General features: G+C 40.8%; 1 protein-coding gene across 1 annotated transcript in view; it reads left to right on the forward strand.

The window, feature by feature from the left end:
* The window catches only part of LOC145390686 (sacsin-like), a 333,656-nt gene that overhangs the window by 242,287 nt on the left and 76,199 nt on the right, over positions 1–15,170 (forward strand). The window contains exon 7 of the mRNA XM_080265477.1: positions 5,187–5,343. Coding sequence (XP_080121603.1) covers positions 5,187–5,343 — 157 coding nt within the window. The remainder of the gene's footprint in view (positions 1–5,186; positions 5,344–15,170) is intronic.

Here is a 15,170-nt window from a genome sequence, read left to right on the forward strand (position 1 = left end):
TAGCCTGAATAATTTAGCTAGAGCTGGAGCAAGTTCTGGGAAACACTTTTTCAATACCGTTTGAGGAATTCCATCTGGACCTGGAGCTTTGTTGGTTCGTAAATTGTGTAATACAGATTTTACTTGTCTAGTATGTATCTTCAGTGGATCAGTTTCAGGAGAGTCAAGTTCTAGTACAGGCTTGATCTGACAGACTTCCTCTAAGGTAGAATTTGTAGCGAACATACTGGCAAGAATGTTAACTTTTCCATGAGGGTCATATACAGTGTTTCCTGAAGATTTTGCTGGTGGAATGGGTAATAACTTGTTAAAGGTACAGTTGAAAGAAGAGAGTTGACCAGAATATTCTGTTATCATTAGGATTATTTATTAGTTTGGATGCTTGGTTGTGAAAAAAGTATGATTTGGTGAGATTTATTACTGCCTTTGTGTGGTTTCTTGCAATTTTAATTTGGTTGAGAGATTCAGTAGTTTTTTACTTTATATGCAGCAGACTTTTGGGTTGTTGCTCTGGCATAAATGTAGTTGAACCATTCTGGGGAGTCGGATCATTTAATAAATGTTTATACAGGGTATGAAATTTTTATACCAACTTGTATTAAGTCATTAATGTGGGACAGGGTAAAATTATGTCTGTGGGGAAAGGTTACCGTGTATCAGCTAGATAGTTTCTAAATCCATCCCATCCTTCCCTGTCATAGTGCCATCTGGTTGCCCTGACTGGTTCAGAACAGGGTGGTTTGGAGCAACTGACAAATGAAGCTTTGATGAGATTGTGGTCGGAGGATCCAAGTGGTGACTACTTTTATCCTTTATTGATCTGGGTTATTTGTCAATAATAAGTTCAAGACACAGGCTCTGTGACCAGAATTATCTGGTATTGTGGTTGGTTGTTTTAGCAGATGTGTCAGATTAAGCAGTTCTGCAAACAGCGCTCATTCTAGACCTGGCAGAATGCAATACCATTCTACATTATCGATGCAGCGCAAAAAATCACGCATTATGATAATTTCAGTAGTGAGGATGAGGTTAAGGTTGGTCAGCTGTGTGGATATGGAGTCAAATACGCTGGGTTCTGGTGAGGCACTGGGGGAGCAATAAACTACACAAGTAATTGGCTATGTTAAGGTAATTTAGTTCGTACAGTGAGTAATCAAAACTAGTAGAAATGAAGTTTGTGATTCTATAATGTCAGTTGCATATTGAGATTTATGCCACTCTGGTTACAGAAGTTAGTGAGGTGATGGTATCCAGGTAAATAATATGGGGAGAAGTTAGTAGTGGGAGAGATTTAGGTTTCTGAGGGGAATAGGGCTAGAGGAGATGTGGACTTCGTAAACAGAATTCAGATTGGTACTAAGACCATTTACTGTATGTTGGTAAAATATAAAGCTGAACCAGCACTGCTTCACTGATGAGCATGATTTGTGGGTGCAATAACCTCTGCTGGCACAGTCACTTGATGACTACCAGGAGAGCTCTCTGCCACCAGCCCTACCCTGCTGGTGGAGGCAATTTGAGATACCACCGCATTTTCTTGCAGTATTGCAGCAGCCCTTGTTAAGAAAGAAATGGAGCAGGTGTGATGTCTACCATATGTCCATGTAGCATAGTGTAGCCAATTGGAGGTAGGTGTGAGAGTATGCTGGCCTACTCTCTGTGCTAATGAAAGTATAAAATGTTCAGCAATGGGGGATGGTCAGGAACTAGTCCTGAGGAATGGTGAAACAGGAGCTCCAGCTCTCCCTGTCACCAGCTTGCAACTCTCCTCGGAGTACCACCCTGTTCAGTTGGTGCTACAGTCTAGCAGAGACTAGAGGAAAGTGATCTGCCATGCAGTTTCCATGTCAGGAGGTTGTATAATGCAGCCCTCAGGTGTTTTGCTTTTCATAACGAACCCCAGACCTGGGTGAACAGTGAAGTCTGATTGTCTGTAAACTAGAATGGGGTGCTGTCATTTAGATCGTAGACCTCATGTTGATCATTATGCCTGTGGCCATGGTTGTAATAAAGGGGGCTCCCTACTGAACAGATGTTGATGGAAAGTGTTTGGGATTTATGTGTAGCATTGCAGTGACTAGTTGTGGCCACTAGGGCTCCATCTTCAGAAGTGATTGTTGAGAATAAGACCTGGTCACTGCAGACCCAAGTATTGTTTATGTGGCGTTCAGATCATGTGGACCGTTGAGAATAAGACCTGGTCACTGCAGACCCAAGTATTGTTTATGTGGCATTCAGATCATGTGGACATGAACTTGGTGGACAGCAGGAAACCATTCACTTCAGCTAAGTGTGTTCAGAAATCTCCTGTCAAGATTATGCTGAAGATTTGTTTATACAGTATTTTGAAAGTGAGATGCATGAGGTAAGGGTGTTTTGATGTGAGGAGTGGCATTACAGTGAAGGCATAGTGAATTGTTTGAGTTGTATTTCCTATTGGTACCATAATGAGTCAGGAAATGATGATGACTGCCTTGTACAGTACTTTACTTTGGCACTGTACCTTGAAGGTTATTCAGACGGGTGTTATGAGCACCCTGCTGCTCAAGTGGTTACACCCCTCCCTCTCCATCTTGTGTTGACATCTGCCTTTGTTCCTTTCCCAAATTCAAGGTGTGTGATATTATCAGTAATTATGTTAGCAGTCTTGCATGTATTTTTATACCTCTGGACAGAAGGAGAATAGGTTTTTAACCCCTTAACCACGGGGCGTCACTTTCGTGATGCTTGGGAGCAAGGGATCATACCGCGGGGCGACACTTTTGTGATTCTGTGTTATTTTGAATTTCCCCGGGCTTTGAAGTGGTGGCTTGTATCATCTATCAGTACTGCCAATGTCCAACACTAGTCAGCACTCCTAATCTCATCTGTACTCCCATCTGTTGTTGACAATTTAGCCATTTCTTCCTGTTCTTGACTCCCCTCCTTACCTCCCCTCCATTACCCTATCCTCTCGCCTGGCCGGCCATGCTACACTAAGTAAATCTTCCCTGGAATTTTTCACTGATTTCATCCATTGAAATAAGCCCTATGCCGTATTCTTATACCAAATAATATATAGAAGAAAGAAATAAGGTAAGTGAGAGTGCCATACACCTAGAATTGGCTAATTATCACCTGACAACACCTCATGTGCACTCGTTCGCTAATTTAATTGTTTATTTCCCCTTGAAATATGCTGTATAATCTATTTTCGTAATAAAATATATATAAGAAAGGAAGGGAGAAGCCTAAGTGATATTTATATTCATCTGGAACTACCTAATTATAGCAGGCCACCACACTGTATTCTACGCTAAGTAAATCTTCCATGGAATTTTCCACTGATTTCATCCATTGAAATAAGCCCTATGCCCTATTCTTATACCAAATAATATATACAAAAAAGAAATAAGGTAAGTGATAGTGCCATACACCTGAAATTGGCTAATTATCACCTGACAACACCTCACGTGCACTCGTTCGTTAATTTTTGCTGTTTATTTCCCCTTGAAATATGCCGCATAATCTATTTTCATAATAAATATACACATAGGAGGGAAGGGAGAAGCCTAAGTGATATTTACATTCACCTGGAACTACCTAATTTATTATGTATTGTCTTGGTTTCCTGCCAATCATTTCATTGCTTTATATTAGCAGGTCTCATAGGGCTGAAGTTAGTAGTATTGGACCTACCCTAGCCAGGTGGCAGGAGTCCACCACTATCAGTTCACTCTCGTCTTTGAAAGTGGGAGTATGTCTGATTTGCTCCTGCTAACTTCCGTCGCTTTATAGACCCATGCAAAGGGCCCTGTGACCTTTACCCCCTACTAAACTTCGTGTGGAAAGAGGTAAAGGGCTGACAATTGATAAAGAGTGACTATGATCTTTTTATTGCTTAAAACAGTGCAAGTGGAATTGTAAATAAAGTGTAAATAATGTGTAAACAGCAAGAAAGCAATGAATGTATATATAAGTGAACAGTGGAAAATAGTTTTATAAGTTACTTCAAGTGACAGTGCATAACACAGTGTAAATAAAATAGAAATGTAAATAATGTAAATAAAATAGAGAACGTAAATCGAAATGTAAATGAGTGGTATTATAAGAATAGAGTATATATACTAGGAGTAATGAAAGTGAAAGTTTCACTCTAGCATGTATGAATACTATGAGTTGTGAGAGTGAAGGCGAAAGTGACATTCACTCTCAATGCTAGTATACAGGACGAGAAAGTGAATGCTACGTATTTTACTGAAAGAAATTGAATCCCTACAGTGACAATAAACTACTATTACTGAAGGAAACTTATGGATAAAGACTGTAGATATATATAAGTGTTATATAGTAACAGAAATATAAACTGTGAGTGTTTTTATGAATAATAGACAACACTAGCGGCGAACGATTGGAAGTGGGATGGTCATACACCCTCGTAATTTTCATTGCTTTCACAGTGTTTTTTTGGGGGAGTATGGATTCTAAACTATTTGAGAATCATAGATTAGTGTTTCTAGTGATAATATCAGGCTGTGGTAATCATATTACGAGTTGTCGGGAAGTGTAAAGTGGAGACTTCGTTACCCAACTTCAGAGGTCTCCACAAGTCCTACGGTACTCGACGAAGGCTCAACAAATACCCAAGGAAAAAGCTGAAGGTATGTACCATAAGTATATGTGATTTTAATATTCTAGGACTAATAACTGATTTTTTGCAAATATTTTTAGAGAGTCTGTCGGAGCGCGAATATGCCCGCAGGAGCCGCAAGTCAAAGCAAAACAAGCCCGCGGTGTAAGGGTTAATAAAAGTACACTATCTGTGTATGACCCTATGCTGCATCCTATATGAGGTTGCCTTCAGAGAAGAACCTGCAGATGACTGTCCCTGCTAGGTAACAAATCCCATGTCTTACCACCCTCCATTACCTACTTTTACACCTTTCCTCTCCATCAGTATCTCAGGCTCCCACTTCTCTCCCTGCTGCTACCCAAGTTATTCTCAAACTCCCTGTCTCTCATTTTCCATCTAGTGAATTCTTTGATGTGTGAAATAGAGCTGAGAATTTTGCAGGCATGAGTTATGAGTGAATGGATGTGGCCCATTTCACCAGGATTTGTTTTGTTACCTCTTCAGCTCATCATCTTTTTCATTCTATGGAGGCTGTTAGTTAAAAAGATGATGATGATGAATCTTGATTTTTCAGATGCAGGGGTTCAAGCGAGCAGATGAGGTAATAAGAGATGACACGATGAACAACTGTTCAAGCGAGATAAGTAGATGTGTGAAAGAGGTACTGCTTTACTACAAGAAGCCATTAGCTGCACTTCCGTCACATGTATCTGCCTCACTTCACATACTCCGTAAGTTTTATTTGTCATTTAAGGTTGGACTATGATTCTGAGCTTCTATGTCTGAAGGAAGAAGTTGATGCATTTCTTTATGTACATTATAACCAACCAATACAGTACGTTCCATACATGACAACAAGTGAGTTGGCGGAGGGTTAATGTCGCTCCGTGGAAAACAGCTAACTAAAAATACAAACAAGAAGCTTCGGACCAGGACTGACCAACAGGTGATGACTAAGGACTGAACAAAGGATATGGTATGGATTGTGACCTGGAATGCAAGGGATGCAAATGATGAGGTGAAAGCAAGAGAGATTGTCCAGGTGCTTGAGAGTGCAAAAGAGGACATATTTGGAATAACTGAGACTAAATGGTGAGGTAAGAGTGTGATACGGAATATGGATGGGGTGTATGTGTGGGAGTACATGAGAATGAGAGGGCAAAAGGAGGAGTATGTATTGTTGTGTGCAAGAGCTGGAAGGAAACTACAGTATAAGAGAGTTTGGATCAGTTGGCTCAAGGATTGTGTGGGTAAGATTGAAAATAGGACTACAAATGTGGGCACAAGATTGTGCAAGTAGAGTGAAAGAAGAGTTCTTGCCAGTTGTGTAGGTGTGCATGGAAAAGTTTGAAAGGAATGAGGTGGTGTTTTTGATTGGAGATATGAATGGAAAAGTAGTGAATGTGAGTGTGGATGGAGTAGTTGGTGAGTGGGGTGTGCCTGCAGAAGTGGATGAGAATGGCAGTGCTCTAGTGGACATTTGTGCATGGAGGGCGTTGGTGATACCCAATACCTTCTTTAGACACATAATGATCCACAGGTATATATGGCGAGTAATGAGAGGGGTGGGTGATGAACTGAATGAATGGAGGGCAGTGATTGGTTATGTATGTATGGATGACAGAATCAGAGGGTGTGTATTGGATGCAAGAGCATACAGAGATTAGGGGAGTGGACTTTCTGACCACCATGTGGTGGTGAAAGTCAAGGGTCAAATGCAGTGGAGGAGTACAAAGAGGGAAGGACAGGAAGTAGTAGTCCATACAAGGAGGGTAGAAAGGTCGCAAGAGGACAGAAATAAGACAGAATATAAGTGAGAAGTAGAGGAGTGTTTAGGTAAATATGATTTGGAGCAGATGGGAGAGATGGAAAGTGTGTGCTTGATATTCACAGAAGAAATCTGTGCAGCATGTAAGGTCATGTGTGGGGTGAAAACAAAAGAGGGTTCAAGATAATGCATGGTGGATTAAAAAGTTGAGACATGCTGTGGTGCAAAAGAAGAAAGCATATAGTGAGTGGATAGGAAGCTGGGGTGTGGAGGAAGTTGAGAAACAGAAGGGAGACTTATATGTAGAGAGGAAGAGAGAGGTGAAAAGGTATTAAGAGAGGGTAAGGAGAGAGTGAGTGAGGAATATGGAAGGAATTTGAGTGTAAAGTGGAGGGAATGTAAGAAAATGTTCTGGAAAGAGATAAAGAGAGTTAGACAAGGTAATAGAAGTTAGCCAGGGAGTGAAAGATAAAAATGGTTGATTGCTAATGGAGAAGGGAGAATAAGTAAGCAGATGGAGAGAACACTTTCAGGAACTGTTAAACATAGAGAACAAAAGTGATGCGAGAGTAAGTGGCCAGAGAATGGCTGGGAAATGGAGGGAGGTGAGAAGAGAGGAAGAAATAGTAGGATGGAAGTAGTGGAAACAATGAAGAAAGTCAAAATGGGGAAAGCCCCAGGAATTGATGGAGTGTGCAGTGAAATGCTGAAGCATGGGGGAGAGATAGTTGTAGAGTGGATATGGAAGATGAGCAGATTGGCCTGGGAGGAAGGTTGAGTCCTGGAGGATTGGAAATCAGGTATAATTATTCCCCTGTACAATGGGAAAAGGGAAAAGGAAGTGTGTGGTAATCACAGGGGCATTTGTCTTCTTAGTGTAATAGGAAAAGTGTACGGTAGGATACTTATTGACAGAGTTAGGGAAATAACAGAGGAATTAGCAGGTGAAGTACAAGGAGGTTTTAGGAAGGGAAGAGATTGCATAGATCAGATACTCATTCTTAGGTCTTTAATGGAAAAGTTTGTAGAGAAGGGAAAGAAGTTGTATGCAGCCTTCATGGATTTGGAGAAAGCATATGACAGGGTAGATAGACAAGGAATGTGGAACAGTAAACCCTCAATAAAATGAATCCCAATATTGTGAATATTGGTTATAGCGAATGGCCAAATCGCGACTAAAATTCCCCTGGATTTTGCGAACAAAGATTGCTAAATGTGGGGGAAGTTCGCGAATCAGCCCACGGTGACAACAGCATCCCTCCCTGGCACAGTAAATATACTTCAACAGCATCTCTTCCTGGCACAGTAAGTGTACTGTAACAGTACTACAATATACTGTATTCTCATAGGTACAGTATTGTATTTACTACAATATACTGTTTTCTTATTATAGGTACAGTACAGTATTGTATTTATATGTACAACTTCATACAGTATTGTATTTACATGTACAACTCCATGTAAACCTTCATAGAGTTAGGTTAGGTTATGTTTGAGCACATAGGACTAAACGACTCCCCTTATATAGCGAACTGAGTTTGGTAACCCCTCGGAAATACCAAACCCCTCGGATATAATGACCCACCCCTCCCCCCAATTAGTTCGTTATGTCGAGGGTTTACTGTATTGAGAAATTATGAAGTAAATGGGAAGTTGTTGAATGCTGTGAAAAGTATGTATGAGGGGGCTAAGGCTGCAGTGCTTGTAGATAGTGAATTGAGTGAATTTGTCTATTTGAATGTTGGATTGGAACAGGAATGTGTCATGTCTTCATGGTTGTTCAGTCTGTATATGGATCGAGTTATTAGAGAGATACAGTGTAGGGCAGTGGATGTTGGAGCAGCTTTAGTGAGGGAGGACAACATTTAGAAACTCCCTCTACTGTTGTTTGTAGATGATACTGTATTGTTAAGTGAAGATGAAGGGGAACTGCAAGACTTGGTGAATGAGTTTGAAAGATTGTGTAAGAAACAGAATCTAAAGGTGCATGTAGGGAGGAGTAAAGTTATGGTCTTTGGGAAAAAATGAAGTCATTGGATATACAGTGAGGTTGGATGATGAGGAAATGGAAAATGTGAGTGCTTTTAAGTACTTTGGTAAGTGTGTTGAGTAAGGATGGAAGTTTGGAGGATGAAGTGCTTGAAAGGGTACACCAAGGAAGAAAGGTTGTTGGTTCCTTGAAAGCAGTGATAAGAAACAGGGAAGTGAGCATGGAAGTACAAAAGTCGCTGCATGACAGTATTGTGATACCATCTCTAATGTATGGAAGTGAAGCTTGGACCTTGTTGGAAGGACACAAGAGTGAGAGCGGTGGAAATCAGTTATTTGAGAGGAGCATGTGGAGTTACATGGAGACAAGGTGACAAATGAGGAAGTGAAGGAGCCTTGTGGTGTGGATGTGATAGAAAACGTTAGGAGAAATACATTGAGGTAGTTTGGCTATGTGGAGAGGATGGAGAGCAAGAGATGAACAAGGAGACCTGGTTAATAATAATAATAATAATAATCTGGCCTTTTGTTTCTCAAAAGCGCCAGTTCTTCCTTTTGGGAATTCACTAGCGCTCGACACACATACATTATTTTTACAATTACAAGAATTGTGACATTTCTTGTACATAATAGAAGCTACATCATATATACATGAAAGTGGCAATAATTAAACCCTATAATCATCCGTCATAGTACCTCTCTCCAGGTCATAGCATTTTGAAAAAAGAAAGGCTTTCAATTGTCTCTTAAAGGATTCAACAGTAGAGAGTTGTCTTATGGACAATGGCAATCTGTTATATAATCTAGGGGCTCTATATGCAAAAGAACGATCAGAGAAAGATGACTGGTGAATGGCTCCTGGCTCATCAAGACACAAGGAATCATCTTCACTGCGTAACATCACACCCGGGCGTGTCGATGGGAGTTTTAACAATTCGGCAAGATACTTCGGTTCACCAAACTTAAGAACCTTGAATGTAAAAAGACACAGTTTAAATTCAGTTCTAGCCTTTACTGGTAACCAATGCAACTCAATCAGAAACGGGGTAGTTGAGGTTCTCGGGGGGAGACCAAAGATAAGCCGTGCCGCCCTGTTCAACACAGACTGAACTTTTGTTAGTATAATATTTGGAGGACCAACCCACAGTGAATTACAATAATCAACACGAAACAAGACCACTGCATGGACCAATGTTAAGAGGCACTGTCTATTCAGGAATCTTCTCACAGAGTACAGATTTCTGCTATGCAAGTTACACCCTCTTACAACCTGATTAATATATTCTTTGTAATTTAACTTAGAATTAAAATAAATACCCAGATTTCGAACAGAACTGACTGCATGCAGCTGTGACACGCCAGTGTTCAAAGCCAGGGCATTGTCAGTGTCATCACCCCTTCTGTTTCCTCTGATGATGATGATCTCATTTTTCAGCTTAAGTTTCCTCTTAGCCATCCAAATCTTAATATCAGACATTAGAGATTCAAACTTTGTCTTAGTATCGTTGATATCTGACATCTTAACATAGAGCTGGGTGTCATCAGCATAAAAATGATAGGACACATCATGAGCATCAAGTAGAGACGATAAACTACTTGTGTAGATAGTAAATAGAATTGGACCCAAAACTGATCCTTGAGGGACTCCAAATAGAAGAGGAGCAGAATCAGAGCTAGCGTAATCAACAACCACTCTCTGAGATCTGTCCGACAGATACGACTTAAGGAGCAAATAAAAATACAGATCATCCAACAATAGTTTATGATCTACTGTATCAAAAGCTGCAGACAGATCCAAAAGAACTAGGAGAGAGGACATCCCACTACAAGTTTTTGCCACCAAGTCACTCTGAATCCTTGTTAGTGCAGTTTCAGTTGAATGGTATTTTCTGTATGCTGATTGAACAACAGGAACAACTCTGTTGTGTTCCAGTAGTGGTAAGAGTTGGTCGAGTATGGTCCGCTCAATAATCTTGGATAAAAAAGACAGGTTAGAGACAGGATGATAATTTGTCATGCTCTCAACATCAAGGCCAGGTTTCTTAATTAGGGGCCTAAGCAAAGCACGTTTCTCAGACTGCGCAAAATTACTTTCTAAGAAGCATCTATTTATTATGTTGCAGATAAAGTTTGCAGTATGCTCATACACATCAGGCAGTTGTGACATGTTACATGGATTGAGTGAGCAAAATGTTTTATTAAGTTCTCTGATGTAACATTTGACATTGTTTACATCCAGTGGATGAAATGTTGAAAGCAAATGATCCCCGGTGCACCGTGGCTGGAAGTCAACTGAGTACGCTTCACTAGGAGAACTGCTGTCTAAATCACTTCTTATGCGAGATATCTTACTTGTAAAAAATGAAGCAAAATCAGAAGCCAATTGGGCATCAGATAAAGAAGTTGGTTTAACAATTACATTCCTCTGACCAACCAAATTGTTCACAACTGCAGACAGTTTTTTTTTATCACCACCACATGAATCAACTTTATTTTGATAATACGTAGCCTTCTGGGCTTTTACAGTGTGAACAACTGCTCTTCTCGCAAAAACATAATGCAAACGAGTTACTTCGGTCCGCTGCAAGCGCCACTCATGTTCTGCCCTTCTACGTTGTCTACGCAAAGAATTAATGGATGGACCATACTACGGAGAATTATCACGTACAGTGATTGTTTTTACTACCTCAGGACAATAATGGTCAAAAATTGACCTGAGCTCGTTGTTGTAAATATCAACCAATTCACCAGAAGAAAGACTTGAAGAATCGATGGAGTTTAAACGTTGATCAATTTCAAAACACATCAACTGGCGGTCAACATCGTTGTAATTTCTGAACCTGATGACCTTTTTATATGAAGGGGATTTCGGGACATCAAAACTAAGAGTGATCAGAGCATGATCAGAGATGAGGGGGTCAAATGAGTCAACCTCCACATCTGATATGCGCCTGCAACTAACAGGGGACAAGATCAAGTCAAGGACATGTCCTGAGACATGAGTTGGATTACTCACATGATTGAAAAAATTGTTCTGGGTGATCAACTCAAGGAATTCTGAAGAAAATGGTTTTGACTCTGGACTGTCAACCCAATAATTGAAATCACCACAAACAAGAAGTCCTCCAGGTTTAAGAGAAAACCCTTCAAGAAACTGCCCAAACTCCTCCATAAAACCTCGATCTCTGCCTGGATGACCTGGTCGATAGACAATTGCAATTCTAATGGTATTCTGATGGAAATTTATTAATACTTCCATAAATTCAAATGATGATGGGGTCAGGTCTGAGTCAATGAGAGAAACGTTTGCAAGTGCTGCTGAGTAGATGAGTGCTATGCCTCCTCCCGGATAGTCAGCAGCAGGCCTGGGAATACTAATAATAGAATGTGTCTTAGGCAAAGCATTATGAATAATATCGATATCAGACTCATACAACCAGGTTTCAGTCAAGCACAATATGTCAAGCTCGTGCTGATGTAGGGTTTCATTAATATAGTCTATCTTATTACGGATGGAACGAATATTTAAAAGACCCATCCTTAACTGGTTCAAGAGGGACGTAGTCAGTTTTTTGAATGGTCAAAATTGGTGTTTTCAATCAATCTATTCCTATGAGAAATCATAATTGGACATTCTCTATTTGAAGCAAAATGGGCAACCACCTGTGACTTTGAATTAGCATCTTGATGTCTTAAAGAGGAGCAGTTGATGCATTTGGGAGAATTTCTGTTACTACAGTCCTTAGATTTATGGGCTCCAGCACAAAAGACACATTTAGGTTCATCACTTTTCCTAAAACATCTCTCAAATGTATGACCAAAGCCTTGACAGTGATGACACTGTGTAACCCAGAATCTATCGAAAGCGCGGCATCTTGTAAGATCCACATAGATGTAATTGCCCTGTTCTACAATGGAGGATCTCACCTCTGGCGACATCTTCAAGACAGCAGTTTTGGTGTCATTCCTTGTCCTTGTGAAGAGAAGGTTGAGGGTACAACCTCAATCAACGAGCATCTTAATTTTATTGTTTTTTCTCAAAATATTTGGGATGATGTCAGAGTCATCCAAGGAAGAGGAAAGGCCTGTCACGGTCATTTTAGGCAACATTTTCTTTGGCTCTGATATGCAAAAAGTGCCTTCGGAGCCAAAATGATCAGTCAGCACCCCAGTTGCTTCACCCTTGGCCTCAGTTGACGGAAACTTTATTACTAGCCCACCAGCCTTGGTCTTGAGGCAGCTGTCAACTGGTACCGAGTTAAGTACGCCTCTGATGTCTTCTGGTCCCATCTGATTTGTCAGGGCACTAGTGCCACTCTCTGGTTTCACAATCAGTACATGCTGACTATGAATGGCTTTTTTCTGGCCATGAGCACTGATCTCAATCACGCCCCCAGGCAGATCCTTCCCTCCCCCCACGAGAGACCTCCGAACAGCATCTGCAAATGACTTGGCCTGATCTTGTGTGACCGCCATGGGTGATGAGACTTTGGTCTCTAGTGCCTCCAGTCTATTTGATACGTCTCTGATTGCTTGAAAGATTGGCCCAATAACTTTATCTTCATACTCCTTCTTGGTACTACTTCCTCCACCAGCCAAGACCTCGTCTGCTGGTGCAACACACTGGCTACACAGCCAGCGAAAGCCCAGCTGGTGGCTCCTCTTCATGCATCCAAATTTTCACAAGCTTTATGAATCCACTCGCTACAGTAGGCGCACTTCAGTGCTTGTGCACTTTTTGCTACAGACCTACTGCAGCGAGGGCACTGGTGTTGTTTACTCATGATAAGGGAGAACAAAAAACAAAACAAGATGACAACAACAGCAAAACGTATATACAATACTACCCGGGAAAAACCTGGGTAGCGCCGCCCCCGTTTGTGTCACCCTAATTTAGGAGAAAAAAAGGAAACCGAAAGAAAAAAAGCACAAAAAACAGAAGTGGGGAAAAAAAAAAAAAAAAAAAAAAAAAACGGTGTCTGCGAGGTCACCACGAGCAGGTGGGGTACGACTTGACTACCCTTCTAGGAAAGGTAACCCAAACCGAGGTGCCGCAGAAGTGCTGAGATGGTATTGGTTAGCCAACTTTTAATCCTCCTATGGCCGAGAGATAATACATTTGCATGCCCCCCGGGCCAGCACCAGGACCGTTTTTTTCAAATTTCAACAGTCGATTTCTGTTTCTTACAGATGTCAAGGCAATCATCTAGCACACCAGGCAGTGTGTTTTTTATCTTCCTAAATCCATCCTGCAATTTGCTATGACTCACGGAAAAATTCATAAAAGTACGGAGCATGTGCCATTAACATGTAAACGTATGGGCAAAAACATGCAAGATAAACTGACTCTGAGAGCTTGGGATGGTAGAGTAGGGACGTGTCAACATGCAAGTGACCGCTCCCTTCCCATAATTGTTTGCACTTTCCTATAGATCATGATAATTTGACATCACCATCATTGGCCTTGAAGGACATCACTTGATGCTGGTAGCTCTCAAAGTATTAAGAAAAAAAAAATCATAGCATCATTTCTCTGGCAGCTGCTTAGCACACCGACAATAAAATTGTACTGTATCTGTAATATATCAAGTTACTTAGCTATTGTCCTGTAGAATGGTTGAGGAGTGTCAGTAAAGGAATCAGATGATGATAGGTTGTGAGTGACTTAAGGTAGCATTTGTTCTGCACTGGTAATTTGCACTTCCCTCTTGATGTTTTGGATACTTCTGCCATCTGCCAAGCAGTCTTCCTAGCTTCCAGCTAGAGATGCCATTTACTAATGTAAATAAAAGTTGTTTCAGTATTCACAGTTTAACAAGTCATGTAATTAAAGATAAAAATCCAGATGATCTGCTTCAATATGAGTATTAGTATCATCAGTAAACTAAAGCTATTCATCCATCCATCCATCATCCAATCCTATATTGCCCCATGAGGAGCGTAGGAGCCCGGGGCTAAGCATTTGGTCTCGACATTTAAGATGAGAGTGACCAGCCTCACTCATCCCTGAGTGGCATTACATGAGCAATCAACCCCAACCACCCCTTGGATATAAACCTTAACCGGCTCAATCCGATTGGAGCACAATAATTACTCACTAAACCACCAAGCGCCAAAATTTGGTTATATGGTTACCACCCAGCGTAGTAAATGGTTTCATGGTGTACAGGAAACCATTTGGCTTGTCACTCAGTGTAGAGTCACCCACAGGCAGAAGGAAGAGGAAAGAATGAAGGAAAGAAAGACAGAAGAGGAAGTGTAAAGTTACCCGTAGGCAGAAGGACAAGGAAAGAATGAAGTAAAGGAAGACAGAAGAGGATGGAAGGAAAGACGGATGGAGGAGAGGAAAGGGCAGACACCCGACAGCAGCACTACATCGAGTGAGTGGATGGTGAGCGCCCCCACCTACCATTATTATTTTAAATATTTAAATATTAAATATTATTATTTTAAATAGTCTTAGATCAGCATTGAAATCTGGTATGAGAACAGTCCAGGGCATACATTGGTAAGTAAACAATTTCTATAATTTATATTTTCTAACATATGTGTTGTTATTCTGTATTGATTAGTTGTTCATAATCTATCTATCCAGCAGTCTACACTATAGCTTGATGTCTTAATTCTGTAAGGATTGGCCTTGATGTCTTAATTCTGTAAGGATTGGCCACAAACAAAATAATTGCCTTTGTGTCCCTCTGTCTTCTGCCATTTGGTTGTCCTCCACCCAAATCACATCTCTCCTATGTATCGCTCTGCTCCATCTCTCCATCCATCCTTGGTCTCCACCTCACTCACGTA

The sequence above is a fragment of the Coenobita brevimanus genome, chromosome 15 (assembly GCF_032717465.1).
Source record: "Coenobita brevimanus isolate Jiangsu-jjx chromosome 15, ASM3271746v2, whole genome shotgun sequence".
NCBI lineage: Eukaryota > Metazoa > Arthropoda > Malacostraca > Decapoda > Coenobitidae > Coenobita > Coenobita brevimanus.